Source organism: Carassius auratus, unplaced genomic scaffold (assembly GCF_003368295.1).
Source record: "Carassius auratus strain Wakin unplaced genomic scaffold, ASM336829v1 scaf_tig00215626, whole genome shotgun sequence".
Taxonomy (NCBI): domain Eukaryota; kingdom Metazoa; phylum Chordata; class Actinopteri; order Cypriniformes; family Cyprinidae; genus Carassius; species Carassius auratus.
The window spans coordinates 23206-43131 of NW_020528167.1; the positions used below are offsets into that span (position 1 = coordinate 23206).

Genomic DNA, 19926 nt, shown 5'->3' on the forward strand with positions numbered 1-19926 from the left:
TTTTAATTATTTCAGTTACTTACCACCCGTCATATGGGCCGTCAACAACAAATCTCCAGAGTCCTCTTTCCGGGGCCTTTCTTTGTGGTGTCAGCTTCAAGGTCACGCTGGCAGGTTTTTCTTGGACAGTCTCTCCTCTGATTTCCCTGGGGGATCTTCCTAAGTGCCTTGCTGGTGATTTCTTGTGTTGTGTGAAGGCTGCTCTTGCTTTGCCAGTCCTTGCTTTAATGTCTGCATTTGTGCTGCCCTGTTGGTCTATGATGCTACTAGGGGTGTAACGATACGCGTATTCGTATTGAACCGTTCGGTACGACGCTTTCGGTTCGGTACGCGGTACGCATTATGTATACCGAACGGTTCGTTTGAGTAATTAATTATATTTGAAAAAAAAAAAAAAAAGAGAGAGAGAGAAATATAATGATATGCGTTCAACAAGGTAGCCCAATAACCCAAACAACGTAACAGGCAACGCCCCTGACACTCCCGAAGAAGAAAAAAACACCATCTTATATGTTTATGTTAGGCTACTCAGCAGGCGCTCGCTCACTCAGTACGCGCTGAAGGCTCGTTGCAAAATAGCCAATGCGTTTAACAGACTAGAAATGAGAAGATCCTCCAATAACCAACAGGTCTGGTGTTTGGGTGCACTTTGGATTCCCTTTAAGCTATAATGGTGATGGCAAGAGAGTGGTGGATAAAAAAACAACGGTATGTCGCATCTGCAACATGACAGGGTACACCAGCGGGAATAAAAAAAAAAAAAAAAAACACCAGCGGGAATATCTGGGATATATGCGTCAGTACTATCTGGGAAAAGACGAAAAAAAGGAGAAACATGCACGCAGCAAACTATCCCTGCAGCATTTAGAAACTATAGCTTACAGGGAATCCAACCCAAACACCAGACCTGTTGGTTATTTTAGGATCTTATATTTCTGGTCTGTTAAAGGCATTCGACATTTTGCAACGAGCCTTCAGCGCGTGCTGAGTGAGCGAGCGCCTTAGGGGCCGTTCACATATCGTGCCTAAAAACGCATGGAAAACGCTAAGCGCGTCTTTCTCCTCCTTTCCAAAGCGCTTGGGCAGAAGCGCTCATGAGGCGTCTGTCTTTGCTAAGCAACAATGACGTGCTCTCTCCATGAGACGCGGAAATTTCAGCGAAGGATAAATGGATTTGCAGCTCTAAAAATCGCTTGCAGTAGCGCTGCTACTAAATTTATTTCAAAATTGCAATCCATATACAACTATGATCAGCTGATCCTTCATCTTGGCTGAGCTCTCAACGTTGTTACGGGAAAGGATGAAGCTGATTGGTTAGTTCTTGTCACATGACCCGTGATGCGCTTGCGGCATTCTGAAAAGTTGAGATGTTTTTACATTTTGATGTATCTAAAACGTATCGAACCGAACCGAACCGAACCGTGACATCAGTGTATCGTATCGAACCGAACCGTGAATTTTGTGAACCGTTACACCCCTAGATGCTACACAGGTAGGTGAAGGACTACACTTCATTCAGGGGAATTCTGTGTAGAGCAATTGGCTCTGTACTGATGGTACCGACCTTCTGAATCTTGGTCTTTTCTTTGTGGATGTCGAGGCAAACTTGTGATGAAATTAATGCCACAATGTTTATCTTATCTTGCATCTGTTGTTGGCTGTGTGAAAGGAGGGCAAGATTGTTGACAAATTCCAAGTCCCTAGCTGTTTCCACAAGGTCCACTGGATCCCCTTTCTGCGTCCACCGGTGGACGACTTCATTATCCAGTCAATGGAAAGAAGGAAGAGGATCAACAACAAGCATCCTTGACGGTCTCTGGTTCACACCTGAAAGCTGTTGGTAAGCTGTCCTCCATGGATCCCCCTGCAGGACATGTCATCGTAGGAGTTCCTGATTAGGTTGACCATTTTTGCTGGAACTCCATAGAACCTAAGGAGCTTCCAGAGGGTCTCTTGGTCCACGCTGTCTGTCTAATGTTTTCTCATAGTCGACGAAGTTGATGTACAGTGGGGAGTTCCATTCCAGTGACTGCTGAACTTTTATGCAGAGTTTTGCAATCTGGTCCATGCAGGATCTGTTTTACCAGAAGCCTGCCTGTTCATCTCACAGCTGTAGGTTGATGATGTTCTTCATCCTCTCTAGAAGGACCCGGCTGAAGACCTTTCCTGGCACAGATAGTAGTGTGATACCCCTGTAGTTGTCACAGTTGCTGAGGTCACCTTTCTTGGGAAGCTTAATTATGGAACCTTTCTTCCAGTCTGCTAGTGTATCTTCTTTCTCCCAGAAAGAAGAGTTATAGCATATCCACTGACACATCCAGGTTTGCTTTTAGCACCTCTGATGGGATGTAGTCCTGTCCAGCTGCCTTCCCGTACTTCATCAGGGTAATGGCCTTCCTGATCTCGTCCCTAGTCAGCTTCGATGTCTGGGGTTTCGGAGTTACTGGGTTTCTCAAAATGTTCAGCCCATCTTTTCATCTGCTAGTCTAAGCTATTGATGGCATTGCCCTGCTTGTCTGGTGGTATCATACAGCTTGGTGGTATCATACAGCTCTTTCATGTATCCGCTGTATGCTGCCTGCTTCCTGCTTCCTAATACTCCTCTTCACTACTCTGTGAGCTTCTGCATATTCTTCTTGAGCCTTGGCCTTTGCTACTCTAGTCCTGCGGCTGTTGACTGTTTCCTTCTTCCTCTTCCTGTCTTCTATCTTGGTCAAGGACTCTGCTGTGATCCACTCCAAAGTGTTTCTTAAACCCCCACTACTCCTTGGCATGTTGATCTTAGTGTCTCTTTCACTTTCTGCCACCTGTTGATTACATTATCTTCCTCTTCGAAAAGGTCCTGAAGTACTTTGAACTTATTTTCCAGTGCCTGTCCAAACTGTTCTCTTATCATGGGGTCTTTAAGAAATGGTAAATGGACTGCATTTATATAGCGCTTTCAACAGACCACATGGCCATCCAAAGCGCTTTGCAAGTTGCCTCACATTCACCCATTCACACGCTCATTCATACACACTGACTGCGGTGTCAGCCATGCAAGGCGCCATCCAGCTCGTCGGGAGCAGCTGGGGTTAGGTGTCTTGCTCAAGGACACCTCGACACTTGGTCAGGTGGAGCTGGGGATCGAACCACCAACCTTCCGGTTTGTAGACAACCTACATGAACCACTGAGCCACTGCCGCTCCTCTTCTGTCTGAAGCATCTGTCTGGTTTCTCTTCAGCTTCAGTTTTAGTATTGAAACCACCAAGTGATGGTCGGGCGCCATCTGCTCCACTTCTCACTCTAACATCCTGCAGGGATCTTCTGAATTACTTGTTAATGCAAACGTGGTTGATCTGATTTGTGCTGTATAGTGATGTCCATTTACATTGTGGATCCAATTGTTTGGAAAGATGCTACCTCTAATGACCAGGTTGTTGAGTGCACACAGGTCCTCAAATCTCTCTTCATTCTCGTTCATCACTCCGAGGCCATGGGTGGCCATGACTTGATCGTATCCAGTTTTGTCTGACTCAAACTTGGCATTGATATCTCCCATGAGGATGGTGACATCCTTGTTTGCATAGGTCTCAAGGATCTTCTGCAGTCTGTAGAACTGATCTTTATCCTCTTCTTCACTATTGCTCGTTGGAGCATTGCACGGAAAGATGCTGAGATGATGCTTGGGCCATGCGTCTCCCATCCAATCAGAGCCCTTTGCACTTGTTTGGACAACATTAAGCCTACTTCTTGTGTGTGGGGTGCATCACTGTCTTCATGCCCTGAGTACAGTCAGCAACAGCTCTCCTGTCATCAGTCATCTCTGTCCAGCTTGGGTCCATCATGCTTCACTGATGCCTAACAAGGTCAGGTTGTTGTTCCTCATCTCGGCTGTCTGTTTCCTGACTCGTACATGGTCCTGACATTCCATGTGCCAATGTTTGTTTTCCTTAAGGAGAGAAGGGTAGTTGTGTTTTACAGTTACAGTGCGTTTCAGTAAATAAAATCCTTATTTTTATTTCAAGTAACAAAAATGTGTTTTATGGTTTAAGTTTTAACTATAGTAACCCTGACACAGCAATAGCATTATCTAGTATTCAGTGAAATAACTGGAAACACATCATATATGTGAAAAGGATCCATTAATCAAAGTTGTGACATGATTATGTGAACTCTTTTGTACAAAAGGTCAGATGCATTTTGGATAACTCTTGTAACCTTGAACATCAAATTTTACTTCCAAATTGAGTGCTGCTTTTAGGAAAGCAAAAGAATTTAAAGAAAGCAAATGCTAAAAAAAGCATTTATATTCACTTTGCTGTTAAAATAACTTGGCTCATATTTAAATATTTCATAGTAAATTAGAAAGAAGTGCACAATAGAAACCCACTGTTATAAAGCTTCCTGAAAATTAAATTTCATATAAATAAATATACAGCATTTAAATCTACACGCGTTGTTTGACAAAGTTTGATTTTCTTTAAAAATGAAAGGATTTAGAGAAATTTTGTTTAATATCTCATTGTACAATAGTACATTTTACTGTGCTCCACTTGTGCTCCATCTTTTTCCATAACTCATTCACTGATGTCTTTTTTTCTTTCTCACAGGTCTTCCTGCTGTCATTACCACATGCCTGGCTCTAGGCACACGCCGCATGGCCCGCAAAAATGCTATAGTCCGTTCCCTCCCATCAGTAGAGACACTTGGCTGTACCTCTGTCATCTGCTCTGACAAAACAGGCACTCTTACAACCAACCAGATGTCAGTCTGCAGGGTGAGAGAGACTGTGTCCAGAGCCACAGTTATTCTAAATGATGTACTTATAATAATAATTTCTAATAGTGCATAAAAATTCTAACAGATGCATTGTGGGATTTTATCATTCTATGATAGCTAGAAGATAATAATAATAATATTATCTAATAATAACATGGAATGATGCTTGAAAACCACGGATCAAACTTACTAATCGTGTGTGTGTTTGTGCATGCGTGGCTGTGCATGTGTGTTTGTCTGGGTGCAGATGTTTATTGTGGACATCGTGGGAGGTGAGAGGTGTTTACTGAACGAATTTACAATAACTGGATCTACTTACGCCCCTGAAGGAGAAGTGTGAGTTTATTTCACATCTAACTACACACACATACACACAAACTCACAGGAATCTCTTCTTAACTAAGCTGTGGTTTGCCTAAACATTTATGGGATGCCTTTCTTAAGATTTTTGCTCTATTCCTAATCGAACGCTTTTTCTCACTTTACCCATTATTTTTTCTAATTTCAGTCCAGAATTTTCTATTTGCTGTCCTCCTCCAATGCCTCCCATCCTCTTTTTTGTCTCTGTGTCAGGTATAAGGACGGTGTAATGGTATGCTGCAGTCAGTATGAAGGGCTGGTGGAAATGGCCTCTATCTGTGCCCTGTGTAATGACTCTTCACTGGATTACAGCGAGGTGTGTGTGCACATCTACATATTCTCTCTATCATTATGAAGCTGTAGAAAACTAATTTTTGCTGCATTTCCTCTCAGAGTAAAGGTGTGTATGAGAAAGTGGGAGAAGCGACTGAGACGGCTCTCTGTTGTCTGGTGGAGAAGATGAACGTGTTTGACACAGACCTGAGAGGCCTCTCGCCTGCTGAAAGAGCCACTGCCTGCTGTTCAGTGAGTGTTCATACAGTAATATGTTGGCCAACACAGAATCTCCACTTGGTGACAAGAGTATGATATGGTATATTACACATAGAACTATTTAAAATACTATTACTATTTAACGTATTATTATATTATTTTGAATTTACACACACACACAAATATGTGTGTGTGTGTGTGTGTGTGTGCGCGTGTGTGTGTGTGTTAATTAATACATATAAAACTATAACCTTTTAGCCATATTACCGTAGTATTTTTATTTATGAATTATTTGATCGTACGCACTTTAATATATTCTCTTTGTTCTGTATAGTTTATTTGTCAAGAGTAGATGAATGCACATTTTTGCATGATACATTTTTTACAGAGAGAGAAAAGTTGCTTTTTTATTGTTTGTAAAACTTCACCCTCAAGGAACTGAAAACACAACACTGGATTTTTTTTTTCATCAGCAGCAAAGAAAATTGGAAAAAAAGTGCAGATTCTGTGTGGACCTTATAAATTATTTTTATATTTATATTATTTGGTGGCTTTTGTTTAACTGCTGCTTGTGAAATTACTGTCACTAATGATGAGTGAGTTAAAGAAACCATCTAAAATGTACTTCCTTACACACTTCACTTGCGTCTTCTCTCAGGTCATAAGCAGTTAATGAGGAAAGAGCTGACTCTGGAGTTTTCTCGAGACAGAAAGTCCATGTCTGTTTTCTGCTCTCCAAACAAACTCACTCGCTCTGCTTCAGGTGCCAAGATGTTTGTCAAGGTCTGGTTTTCATCTTTCTTTAAAGCTTTCTCTATTCCATTCCTTTCATTTTGCATTTTTGTTGGAAGATCACTGTATAAAACTGTAACTACATATTTAAACAAAATAGACTAATACAAAAACAATCTATTTTAGCAAGAACAAATGTTGAAAAATATATTATATAACATAACATTCAGCAGCCTATATTTAAAACATTATTTTTCCTTTTAAAGTGTCGCATCATCTCAAAATTATAGAAGGAAATTTTTAGAACTGGAACTTTAAAGTTCCACTTTACTTGGACATCTTTGTTTTATATATATATATATATATATATATATATATATATATATATATATATATATATATATATATATATAATTTATTATTTATTTATTTATTTATTCAGCTGTGTCACATGATCCTGATCATTCTAATATGGATCATTCTAATATGCTGATTTTATCTGATTTTTTCAGTGAAGCTTAATATTTTTGAGGAAATAGTGATGCATTTTTTCTGGATTATTTGTTGTATAGTTGAAAAAAAAACAGTATTTTTATAAGTATCATTTTTTGTAATATTATAATTTCTTATCCATCTACAATTCTACATGCATTTTATCTCTTGATGCTGTGGATTTTAATTCCTATTACAACTTTTAACTGGTTTTTGATTCTTGAACTTTACTTTGAACACTTTCCTCACTATTCCTCTTCATAGGGGGCACCAGAGAGTGTGCTGGAGCGTTGCCGCTGGATACGGGTAGGAGGTGGTACACGGGTACCACTGACCTCTGACCTAAGGGAGCAGCTCTTAAGCACAGTAAGAGAGTGGGGCTCAGGACGTGATACACTTCGCTGCCTTGCCATGGCAACTAGAGATTCACCCCCTGACCCTCGAACCCTGAACTTAGAGAACTCTGCAGCCTTCACAGAATATGAGGTGAGCAAGTTTGTGCGATAAATAATCTGAAATCATGAGAATAAGTTTAGGACAAATTAATATGAAATTAATTGTACATGAAGTAAAATAAATATATATATATATTTGAGTGCGATAACTTGAACACTTTTTTTTGTCTCTCACAGTCGGACTTGACATTCGTAGGCTGTGTTGGAATGTTAGATCCACCCAGGAAGGAAGTGTTGAATGCAGTGCGTATGTGCAGACAGGCTGGTATACGGGTCATTATGATCACAGGTGATTGGAAAGGGAAAGTTCACCCAAAAATGAAAGTTCAGCCATCATTTACCTACCCTCATGTCATTCCAAACCAACAAGCCTCGTCCCGTCTTGAGAACCTTTCCCAAAGTTTTGGTTTTGGCTCAAAGGAGAGATAGAAACCTTTAAGTTTTCATTAAAAAATGTCTTGGGTTTTGTAGATTTAACCAAAGTCTTATGGGTTTGGAATAATGTTACGGCAGTGTTGAGGGGTAGAACATTACAAGCAATGCTAGTTATGTAATCTACTTACCTTTTTCTGGTACCTTGTAGAATAATTCATTAACAACAACTTACTTTGTTTTGCCATTTATTCACTGACACCTTTCTTGAAAAAAGTAACGCAAAAGCAATGTAATGCATTACTTTCAATAAAAAGTAACTTCAGTAAGTAATGCAGTTAGTTACTTTTTTATGGAGTAAAACAATATTGAAATGCATTACTCTTAAAAGTAACTTCTCCAACACTGCATGAGGGTGAATAAATGATGAAATCTCAAAGCTCAATCTCAGTGACAAATATAGTTCCAAATACAAGATTCCAAATCTATTATCTAATTGTGCATGGGCAGGGTAAACACAAACAAATATGCATGTGTATGTCAATCTAAGGTCTTCTTCCTGTGTTGGTTTGTCTAGGTGACAATAAGGGCACTGCCCTGTCTATCTGTCGTCGAGTGGGCATCATTACTGAACAGGAGGAAGAGGAGGCTGAAGGTGGGCCATATGGCAGCGGCCTCACAGGACGGGAGTTTGATGAGCTGCCTCCCCACCTGCAGCGAGAGGCCTGCCGCACCGCCCGCTGTTTCGCCCGCGTTGAGCCAACGCACAAGAGCCGCATTGTAGAATATTTGCAAAGCCTCAGTGATATCACAGCGATGGTAAGTGTTACTAGACATAAGACGCAAAAGTGCAAAAAACTCAAATGAATGAATGCCTGTGTTTTCTGTCCAGACGGGCGATGGTGTGAATGATGCCCCAGCTTTGAAGAAGGCTGAGATTGGCATTGCTATGGGCTCAGGCACGGCTGTGGCTAAATCTGCTTCAGAGATGATCTTGGCAGACGATAACTTCTCAACCATCGTAGCTGCAGTGGAGGAGGGCCGTGCCATTTACAACAACATGAAACAGTTCATCCGTTACCTCATTTCTTCTAACATTGGAGAGGTAGTCTGGTATGTACAGACAAATATCACAGTAAAGCCATGGTCACACTATACTTTGAGCAAGCAAAATTTCTGCAGACACTGCAACAGTTGTAAGACGACGTCACTCTCCATGGCATCTCCTCTGAAAATATATCCAGAAGGCTGTGAAATATGTGCCAAGGAAATCTTTCACCCAATTACATTTGCAAAAGAACATATTCCAAACAAAGAATACAAAATACAAAAAAAAAATTCCTTCCATCCCATATTTTTTTTCATCACCATGTCCACTTAGCTCAGATTCCCAATTACACAGATTCCTACTGAATGGATGACTGGATTTCCTCTGCAAAATTTCCATTTTAAGCATTGTATTTTTTCTCTTTGTCTCTTAGTATTTTCCTCACCGCTGCTTTGGGAATGCCCGAGGCTCTGATCCCAGTCCAGTTGCTGTGGGTCAATCTGGTGACGGATGGTTTCCCAGCTACTGCTCTCGGCTTCAACCCCCCTGACCTGGACATCATGTCCAGACCCCCACGCTCACCTAGAGAACCACTCATTTCAGGCTGGCTCTTCTGCAGATACCTCATCATCGGCTGTGAGTCATTTACACACATCACTCCTTGTTATTTAGATTAAAACCTTTCATTATTGTATATAGGATAAAGTTATTGATCAGGTTAAGTCAGATTCTATAATACACAAGAGCAGTCTTTTTTTTTCTTCATTTTACTTGATGCAGGGGAAAACTCTTCTTATCCACTAAAGTGTTTTTTTTTCTTTTTGTGACATTCCTTGTTACAGAGACGAAAAGCTCTTAAATTTGAAGTTATGCCAGACAATCAGTGCAAATGTGGTATAAATGTGAAACAGATCCATTTTGTCCCATGTGTCTAACAGATAGCTTTGTGTGAGGTGTGCAGCAGTGATTAGACTTGGTCTGAGCCATCTGGCCCCTTCTAATCCAAACATGATCAGTGATCACATCTATATTTCACATTTTTAATATTAATATTTGTGTTATCTTTCACAGTAATTTTGTTCAAAACTCAAACCCTTATAAATGTATGAGGCCGCATGTAAAAAAAAAAACAGGAAAAGAAAATTAGGGGTGCTCCGATTGATCGGCTACCAATCACAATCGGCCGATAATCGCTTTGGGACTGATCAGCAGTCTCTAAAAAGGCTGATCTCAAAGAAACAATATCAAGCTGATGATGCACCTGCAGTGAGAGGTTTGGCATGATGTGCAGCGGCACCATCTCTGTCTGGTGCGGGTGAAAAAATGATAAAGCTATTATTCTGTATTAAATAACTTAAAAAGTAATTTGAAAACCTTGTGTGAAAAGTAACTTCACAAACAGTGGGAGTGAATCACCACGCGCTCTCTCTTTCTCTCTCAAAATATACAAATTACTTCAAATCACCACACATCGCATCTCTATAAGCACAATTGAGGCAGTGTCACATCGTCATTAAAGTTTATAAATTGCATTACTTTTTAATTCTTGCCCGTGTTTAACCATTCAGCGCTGGAGACCGTGCACTCATGCACACTCGGAGCATGTGCCAGGTTCACATTCCTCATTTGCAGTGACATGTAAATGTAGTAATTACACCATACATGCATATTATTAAAGTCTACTGTGTTTAACAGTCAACACATATGTATTTTTGGTTAAGTATAAAGGGAAAGAGCACTTAAATAAAAAAAATAAAAAAGCTTATTTATTTGTTTGTTTGCTTATATATTTATTTTTGTGAAATGGTGTTTTGTGCTAACATCTATGCAAAGTCAGTGCAAGAAACTAACATCATGGTTAACAATTACTTGTTTACTTCTTACATGAAGTTAGTAGGGGTGCTCTGATCACGATCGGCCGATTGTTAATGCGCATCTCGTCAGTGAAGCCGGTTCTCTAGTCAGAGGTTAATTCCATCAGGTGCGTACCTGACACGCACCTGATGGAATTAACCGCTGATTAGAGAACCGGCTTCACTGACGAGATGCGCATTAACAATCGGCCGATCGTGATCAGAGCACCCCTAGAAGTTAGCACTTAGAAAAGCGCTGAAAGGCGCAATTTAAATATTTATATATTTAAATATTTAAATAAAATTTGCATACAATTCAAGGTACTGATGTTTGCCTACAAGACAACATCTGGCACTGCACCAATATACCTAAACTCAAACTAAACCTAAACTCTAAACTCAAACCTATGCGTCCTCCAGAAGCTTGCGTTCTGCAAGTGAACGACGCCTTATGTTGCCATCCCAAAGAGGCACAACATCACTATCACAGACCTTTTCCTGGCCTGTGCTCAGCTGATGGAATGACCTCCCTTTCTTAATTCGAAAACCTGAGTCTTCGGCCATTTAAAAAAAGAATAATAAATCTGAAGACACATCTTTTTCACCAACACCTGCCAAGCTAATACTAGCACTTACCTATTCTATTCTGTTCTATTCTAAAAAAAAAACTAGCTATGTGTATTGTGCTAGACTAAATGAGAGTTATCACGGCATGGTTGCTCTCGCGTTCCTCTGATTGCGTCTATGGTTCTCCTAATTTGCAAGTCGCTTTGAATAAAAGCATCTATTAAATGTAAATGTAATTACTCACCCTCATATGCTATTGCAAACCCATAAGACATTTGTTCATCTTCAGAACACAAATGAAGATATTTTTGAAGAAATCCGAGAGCTTTCTGACTTACTTTCTGCATAGACTGCAATAAAACTGACATGTTCAGGGCCCAGAAAGGTAGCAAGAACATCGATAAAATAGTCCATGTGACATCAGTGGTTCAACAATAATTTTGATAATGAAGGTCTTTAGGAACGACAAGAGGGTAAAAGTGAAATTGTTGTACATTCCTCAACAGAAAACAGCATAGACTAAAAGACTGATTTTGGATTTTCAAAATCAATATTGGTTCATTAAAATGCAGATCAATTCCAATTGATTAACCATTACTGTCAACCAAGCGAAGTAAAAACAAGAGAACAGTCAACAGACTTAACTTTCTTAAACTCTCTTTCAGAGCCTGAATTAAATTTAAAGAGCTCACTCTGAATATCTTGATTTGCTAAGTTGCATTGCCATCTCTTTCTCTCTCTATTCTGTAGGTTATGTAGGGGCAGCAACTGTTGGAGCTGCTGCCTGGTGGTTCATGGCGGCTCATGATGGACCAAAGCTCAATTTCTACCAGCTGGTAATAAAAATAATTTACAGCAGTGTCAAAGAGTACAGTTCTGATTCTTGTTTTGTCTTAAATCAGAAGGTTGAATTTTTGTTGATCCTGTATTATAGTAAATGTATAATTTTTCCCTGTTGTTTCTTCTATAGTCTCACTATCTGCAGTGCAGTGAAGGTCATGCTGAGTTTGCAGGAGTGCAGTGCTCAGTGTTTGAGTCTCCTTACCCCATGACTATGGCGCTGTCTGTGCTGGTCACTATAGAGATGTGCAATGCCCTCAACAGGTATGTGATTTAAAAAAAAAACTAAAACTTGTAATGACTGGAGAATAGCACACATAGTGCATATATATAGTTTTGACTTGGTATTTTGCTGTCAAAAAACAAAAACTTGAACTATAGTGTTTGTTATTATTTGTACACAGTATATTATACATCAGTGTGTTGTTTATCTAATACATACTCTATCGTTCAGAATTTTGCAGTCTTCCGATTTTTAAATGCTTTTAAAACCAGTCTCTTATGCTCACCATAATTTATTTGATCAAAACTACAGTAACATAAGTAATATTGTGAAATACCATTGCAGTTTAAACTAGATATTGTCTATTTGAATATATTTAAAAATGCAATTTATTTTTGTGATGGCAAAGCTGAATTTTCAGCATCATTACTACAGTCTTCAGTGTCACATGATCCTTCAGAAATCATTGGAATATGCTGATTCAGCTGCTCAAGAAACATTTCTTATTATCAGCAATGTTGAATACACTGCTGCTTATTATTTTTGTGAAAACCACGATATATATATTTTGATTATTTAATTAATAGAACGTCATTTACTCGAAATGTAAAGGTTTTAATTTATTTCCAAAAAAAAATAAAAAAAATTAAAAAAAAAAAAATATATATATATATATATATATATATATATAGGTTATCGACCCCAAATCTTTAAACGGTAGTGTAAATACATTTAAGTAAATGTCATACATGTAGTTTAGATTTTGAAACAATATGTTTGATTGAACCGTGATCATACTGAAAACGGCAGAACTTTCTACCTATGTTTGACTTTAAGACAGCAGGGGAGCATGAACTTCTCTCATTGTCTTTGTGTGTGTATGTTTCAGTTTGTCAGAAAATCAATCTCTACTCAAAATGCCTCCGTGGTCAAACCCCTGGCTGGTGGGAGCCATCTGTCTCTCCATGGCCCTACACTTCCTCATCTTATATGTGGACCCTCTTCCTGTAAGTATTCGGCTGTGTTCTCCAGAATTTGTAAAGATGATGCTGCACAATCACAGAAAAATGCTTCGGCATAATGAGGAATGTGAGAAATGTGTGTTTAATAGTTTGGACTTGTGCATGCCTGTCTGGCATAAACCACAATGAAAGTAGTTTTCTAATCAATCTGGAAATGATGGATTTGCTATTAATTTCACAGATGATGAAAGGCTTCCCAAAGAAAAGAAGGAAATGACTGAGGGTAATACAGTAAATCATAACCCCCTCAAAGCTTTATGGAATATTTGCCATATTTATAGTACCAGTCAAAAGTTTTATACTCACCAAGGCTACAATTATTTGACCAAAATACAGTAAAAACAGTGATTTTTTTAATATACATTTTAAAATATAATTTATTTCTATGATAGCAACGCTGAATTTTCAGCATCACATGATCCTTCACAAATCATTTTAAGATAAAGCTTTGTGAAGCTTTTGAGGCTTTTTCCTGATTGTACCAAAAAAAGATTCAAAGCTTCAGCGCCTCAAAGACAGACCCTACCAAATGACACCTAGTGGGCAGCCGCAATTATAGTAGCCACTTTCAAATGATTCCCACATTCCCACATTAACACAGAATATCTGCCACCTAACTACTATTTACACAATTAGTATTAGTTCTGCTCAGTATGTAAAGTTATGAAATTATGAAATGAGTTCAATTGGGCAATAAAGCATTGCTTACTAGTATTAATGGTTAATTAACAAGCCTTTGTAAAAAGAATGGTAGGCAAATTAATTTGAGGCAACAATCTCAGCAGCTGTGCTGAATTAATGTTTTGTCATTTGCAGTGGTGGACAGTAACGGAGTAGCTTTACTTCGTTACTGTACTTAAGTAAATTTTTCAAGTATCTGTACTTTACTTGAGTAGTTTTATTTTGAGTAACTTTTACTTTTACTTCACTACATTCCAAAGCATAAAATCGTACTTTTTACTTCACTACATTTCATAAAACATATCGTTACTCCCTATAATATATCACGTGCTCCGACACGCAGAAGCAGTGTCTGATTCATCATGAATGAACTGAGTCTTTTCAAAATAAACCTTTAAATCGGATCGCGAATCGCACCAAACGATTCGTTTAGGAATTAGAATGATCGGATTGCAGCTGTTCTGGAGTCGACCACTCACTGATTCAAATGAACCGTTTAGTTCGAGTCAGTAAGAACCGGGAGATCTTGTGAGCGCGCGTGCGTCTGATGTTGCTAAAAGTAAGTTATTAATGTCGAAATATTGGATTAATTATTGTAACTGAAAACATATTTAGGTCAAAATTGTCAGTTGTTTGGGAACTAAATCCGTTGTAAAGAGTGATCTATTTAAGCCCACTGAAATGCTCGAGTGCACATCAATTTTTGGTAAAAAAAAAAAAAACTTTAAATAACACAGATTAAATACAATAACTCATGCACGTTCAAATTCCCCGCTGCCATAATGTTAACAGTTTTATTAAAATGTTCTATGTGACGTCTGTTTTTATATTGTTTATCAACAGTAACGTTATACATATGTATATTGTTTGGATTAGACGAGTAGACAGACATGAATATTTATTCATAACCGTACTGAAAGTAAGTAAATATTGTTAGCTGATGCTAACTGTCTAGCTAACAAGCTTGTTGGTGCTAAGTTGAGGTAATTTATATAAATAATGTCCAAATATTTTTATTCAACCACCTATATATATATATAGAGAGAGAGAGAGAGAGAGAGAGAGAGAGAGAGAGAGATTACATCTGGGTAGAAAAGAAAGGATGTGATGTTCAGAACATGGTAACTACAGCAATTATTAAAGTGGGAAGAGATGTACCCTGTTTGGCCAGGGTAGTTTTTAAACCATAGACAAGGTTTGAGAAGGAAAAAATTATTATGAAAATATAATTATATTTTCCTTAATGTTCTTCCTAACTTCAGGCCTTTTTATCATGTCATATATAAAGTTACAGTACAGACCAAAAGTTTGGACACACTTTCTCATTCAAAGAGTTTTCTTTATTTTTATGACTAAGAAAATTGTAGATTCACACTGAAGGCATCAAAACTATGAATTAACACATGTGGAATTATATATGTAATTATATTAATAACAAAAAAGTGTGAAACAACTGAAAATATGTCATATTGTAGGTTCTTCAAAGTAGCCACCTTTTGCTTTGATTACTGCTTTGCACACTCTTGGCATTCTCTTGATGAGCTTCAAGAGGTAGTCACCTGAAATGATCTTCCAACAGTCTTGAAGGAGTTCCCCGAGAGATGCTTAGCACTTGTTGGCCCTTTTGCCTTCTGTCTGCGGTCCAGCTCACCCCTAAACCATCTGGATTGGGTTCAGGTCCGGTGACTGTGGAGGCCAGGTCATCATCACTCTCCTTCTTGCTCAAATAGCCCTTGATGCCTTCAGTGTGACTCTACAATTTTCATAGTCATGAAAATAAAGAAAACTCTTTGAATGAGAAGGTGTGTCCAAACTTTTGGTCTGTACTGTAACTTTGATGTTCTGTAAAACAAACTTTAAATTACTTTGTTCTTATTGGTGAAAAACAGATGGTCAACTCTGTTTTCTCTCAGATACATCACAGTGTAAGCTTCACGGTGAACATTACTCTCATCAGCGTAGTCCATATCAACAACAAAAATATATCTTGACTCCATATAGTGGTTATTTTGGAAAAAATCCCAGCTATTTTGAGCAGTAGGATTATAAAAAAATGTGTGCTAATATAACATTAAATTAAGTAGCCTATATAAAATTGCAAACATCTATCTTTCAGTACTTTTTTACTTAAGTACATAAAAAATTGAGTACTTTTGTACTTTCACTTGAGTAAGATTGAAAAAGGAGTACTTTTACTTTTACTGGAGTAATATTTTATTATACGTATCTGTACTTTTACTCAAGTACTTGATTTGTGTACTTCGTCCACCACTGGTCATTTGACAACACTTTAGCACACTACTCTAAAATATTTGTTGCTTATATACTGTTTCACACACTATTTAAAAAATAGCAGGCAGTATACACTGTGTACTGGGCAGTAAGAAGTAAGGAAGTATGCCGTTTCGAACACAGCCCATGTTCTGTTTGTGTGAGTATTGTAATTCAGTGACACATCCTTGCTGGAAATTTTTATTTTTATTTTTTATAAACTCTTGCTAACCCATTTTGAACTTTTGAACTATAGTGTGTCATTCCAAAAACCTTGTGGTAACTTAATGTGAGGAAAATCAGGCGTTTGTGACTTACACAAAGCTGTCATTTTGCTTCAGTAGCATCTAATAGCATAGAAAAACTTACTGGTACATTTAATCGCATGGTGTTCTGTGGAAGAGGGTTTGTAATGGTCTGAGGGTGATTTAATGATCATTCCAGTAAGCAGTTGACAAGTCTGTTACTGTTCCTCTCTGTAGGTCATATTTCAGATCCGGCCGTTGTCTTGGCCCCAGTGGGTGACTGTTCTCAAGATGTCCCTGCCTGTTATTTTAATGGATGAAGCCCTGAAATTCTTGGCCAGAAACTACATTGAGCCTGGCAGCGATCTGCAGCTGGAGGAGGATGGAATCGCAGCCAGCGGAGTGACTGGCAAGCTGCAACGGGCATTTAGGGGTGTGTCCTGGTCATTTGTGCTCATCTCTGGCCCATTGCTGGTCTGGATCTTCAGCCTGGACTCAGACATTACCAACATCTTCTGGGATTAGAAAGAAGGAAGATGTGTGTGAGTGCGTGTGTGAGTATGTCTGAGTCAGAGAGAGAGGCAGGCAGAAAAGAAGCTGATAAGCAGAAGCAGTAAAAAACGATCCAATACAGAACAAATTTGGAGCTCCGTTTGAAAAACCAAGATGTAGGGATGAAATCTAGAGCAAGACCAGGACAATCACAGATAAAGGAATGCTGGGAAATATTAGGGACATATAGAGGAAGGGAAATTGAAATTGGCATGTTTTGTGCTCATGACCGCCTTCTTCAGTTTATCTGTGTGTCACTGGTTTTGCATTGTTCTTCGGTTTATTATTTGTATTATTTATTTATTTTTTAATACACATACATCTGTATTCGTTTTAGTTTTATGAAATAAGTTGCTTTTTATGTGTGTAATTTCTGTAATACTAGCAAAACCAAATGTCTTATATTTTCAGGTGAGACATAACAATGTTGGCTCATCCATTGGAATGAATTTTTATAATTTTAACTAATCCATGAAAGACAGTGGAAACGTTTGGCACTGCTAATTACACAGAAATTACACACTTCCCTTTCAAGCAATGTAGCTGTGACACCTCAAAAGCATGGCAATTGTCTGTCAAAAACTCCTTTTACCACATGCTGTCACACATCCCTGATTTAATACTTTTTGTTGTATATGTCTTATTTGGAATGAAGGAAAATTTTGTGGGCCCCTAAGACAATTTAACTAAATATTAGGCGTTTTGCTTTAAGTCAAAGCAAGTTCAAGTTCAAGTAAATTCACCAAGAAGACTGTAAAAAAATGTTGTTTAACCTCTGGTGTGAATAATGCCAAGTTCCATTAGTTATCTGTTTGATGTTTCCTCACTTGCTTGGGATAAAACAATTTTTTTTTTTTTTTTTTTTTTTTTGTAGCAAAATACAATACTCAATACTAACATACTTATGTCTCTGGCATTTTCTTTTTATTATTTGTTTGGTACCCAAACCATTGTTTTATTTTTTCATTTTTTAATCAAGTCATAATGTCAGTTGTCTCTTTTGTTGTGACATTTATTTAAGTGTCCTCAGATTCCCACAGTCATATGACGAAAAACAAATCATTTCAGCATCTTACCTGGAATGCATCCGTGTATCTGTAACTGTTTTTGAAAATTGTCTCTCTCTTATATGCCTGCTATTCAGCAATGCATCAAATTTTAAATTAAGAAATACTATTAACATTCTTGAAACCGTGTGTCTTATGATCTTTTATTCGGGTATGCCAGCTAAACTGTGCTTCATTAAAAATCTTTATACATGTCACACTGCTTGCAGTCACGTACTTTTTTTTTTTCATGGGGCTTGGGATTTCTCCACAGTTTTACACAGTTGATCATGTTGAATCATTACTTTCAATATGAAGAGGGGATTTTTTAAAATATTTTCAGTGTGACTGCTTTTGATTTATTGCTGTGCCTGTATGATGGGAAATTTGCCTGCTTTTTCACCTTTAATAGGACCCTCATCTAACCAGGGGCCAATTCATTTTTATTAAGACCAAACATCATTATCAGGTCTCCAATCATTATATTCTGGTTACTTTTGGAAATAGCATCTGTACTTAATCAGAGCCCCCCAAAAAATTGAAAGAATAGGTTGAATTCTATAATAAGCTTTCAAGTTCCAGGCAAAAAAGGGACAGGTTCATGTTCATCATCAGTTTATTTAAAGTAATTGTTTCCCTAACCTATCTCTGAGGCTTAATGGGTTTTTTTTCATTGAAAACCATTCCAGAAAAAGGAACATTATAAAAGAGAAAAACACTGTTCTGTCATTTTGATTATATTTATTTATCTTGAAAAAGAATACATTTTGAATTTAGTAGTATTTTGTTATTCATACAGTTGATACCATAACTGTCATTTAATCACTGTTTCATTAACGGAAATGGAAACTGCTTCATGAAATGGAAAATAAACTCTTGGTTTGAAATTCACTTGTTGTGTATTTTTTTTATGCTGATGTTGACGTCACGGCCGAACTTTTAGCCAGTCACTAGGATCTGCAGAAAGACCTGATGATTCATGAGTGCCTAAATATAAGTGTTTTAACACTCAAAATGTGAATTACACCTGTTTAAGTTAGATATAATCTATATATATTTATATCATGTCTTTTTTCTTTTAAACAGTCTAGATGGAACTTCGCTAAAGACTTTAAGCCCGAATCGGACGGCAATTGTATCTAATGGGGACCGCTGTAAAAAACAAACAAAAAAACATTTACATATCACCTCAGTGATAAAACTCATGGATTACGGCTGGCGATTATTATTATTATTATTGTTTTGTTGTTGTTTTTTAATTGTCGGATTAATGAATGACGACACAATTTTGATTGTCATATCTTTGCATAAACAAGTGTGAAATACATAATTACGTTGCTTTTTCCTAGCTCTTTTTTGCATTTAAATTCTGACTGTTGCATGAAATGATGCATGTGTTTTGTTGAGGGTATCGGTAAATTGCTTGAATGACGTTTTGCCAGTGACTGCTTGCATCATATTTGGTCACTCTCATTAATATATTTGCCCCGATTTGATCCATGCGAAATTTAAAATCTAAAGTTATTATATAGCCTATTATTTTGTCGTCATTATTTTGTTTTAAGGAGTTAACATCGCTCTTACCAACCTTGACTGACATATTCTTTCCCATTAGTTTGACATTCAAAGTTTTGGCCGTTTTTTTTTTTTTTGTTTGTTTTTTTTGGAGTGGGCGGGTTTTGTGAGCTTTTGGGATGGAAAACGTCCATAAAATCTGGTAAATTATGTGATCTTATTTTAAACGTCTCCGTAGCGGCTGGGCTGATAATTTACCAAGTATATTTATGTAGTATTATGAGTAGCGATATTGAATATATGATCGCTAACAGAGTTTCCAAGATTTAATTCAAACAGTAGCCTATATATACAAACTAAAAATAAATGGACCTAGAACTATAGACTTCAGAAGTAGG

The 19926-nt window shown here is 37.7% G+C and overlaps 1 protein-coding gene across 1 annotated transcript in view; it reads left to right on the forward strand.

The window, feature by feature from the left end:
* LOC113095104 (sarcoplasmic/endoplasmic reticulum calcium ATPase 2-like) overlaps positions 1-18904 on the forward strand; it is a 28866-nt gene extending 9962 nt beyond the window's left edge. Inside the window, exons 10-23 of the mRNA XM_026260713.1 lie at positions 4594-4760; positions 5010-5098; positions 5336-5438; positions 5516-5651; positions 6273-6397; positions 7103-7324; positions 7471-7582; positions 8243-8484; positions 8558-8778; positions 9147-9349; positions 11884-11969; positions 12104-12237; positions 13086-13203; positions 16653-18904. Of these exons, the coding sequence (XP_026116498.1) occupies positions 4594-4760; positions 5010-5098; positions 5336-5438; positions 5516-5651; positions 6273-6397; positions 7103-7324; positions 7471-7582; positions 8243-8484; positions 8558-8778; positions 9147-9349; positions 11884-11969; positions 12104-12237; positions 13086-13203; positions 16653-16940 (2246 nt within the window). The 3' untranslated portion in view covers positions 16941-18904. The remainder of the gene's footprint in view (positions 1-4593; positions 4761-5009; positions 5099-5335; positions 5439-5515; positions 5652-6272; positions 6398-7102; positions 7325-7470; positions 7583-8242; positions 8485-8557; positions 8779-9146; positions 9350-11883; positions 11970-12103; positions 12238-13085; positions 13204-16652) is intronic.
* Positions 18905-19926: the final 1022 nt, after the last annotated feature.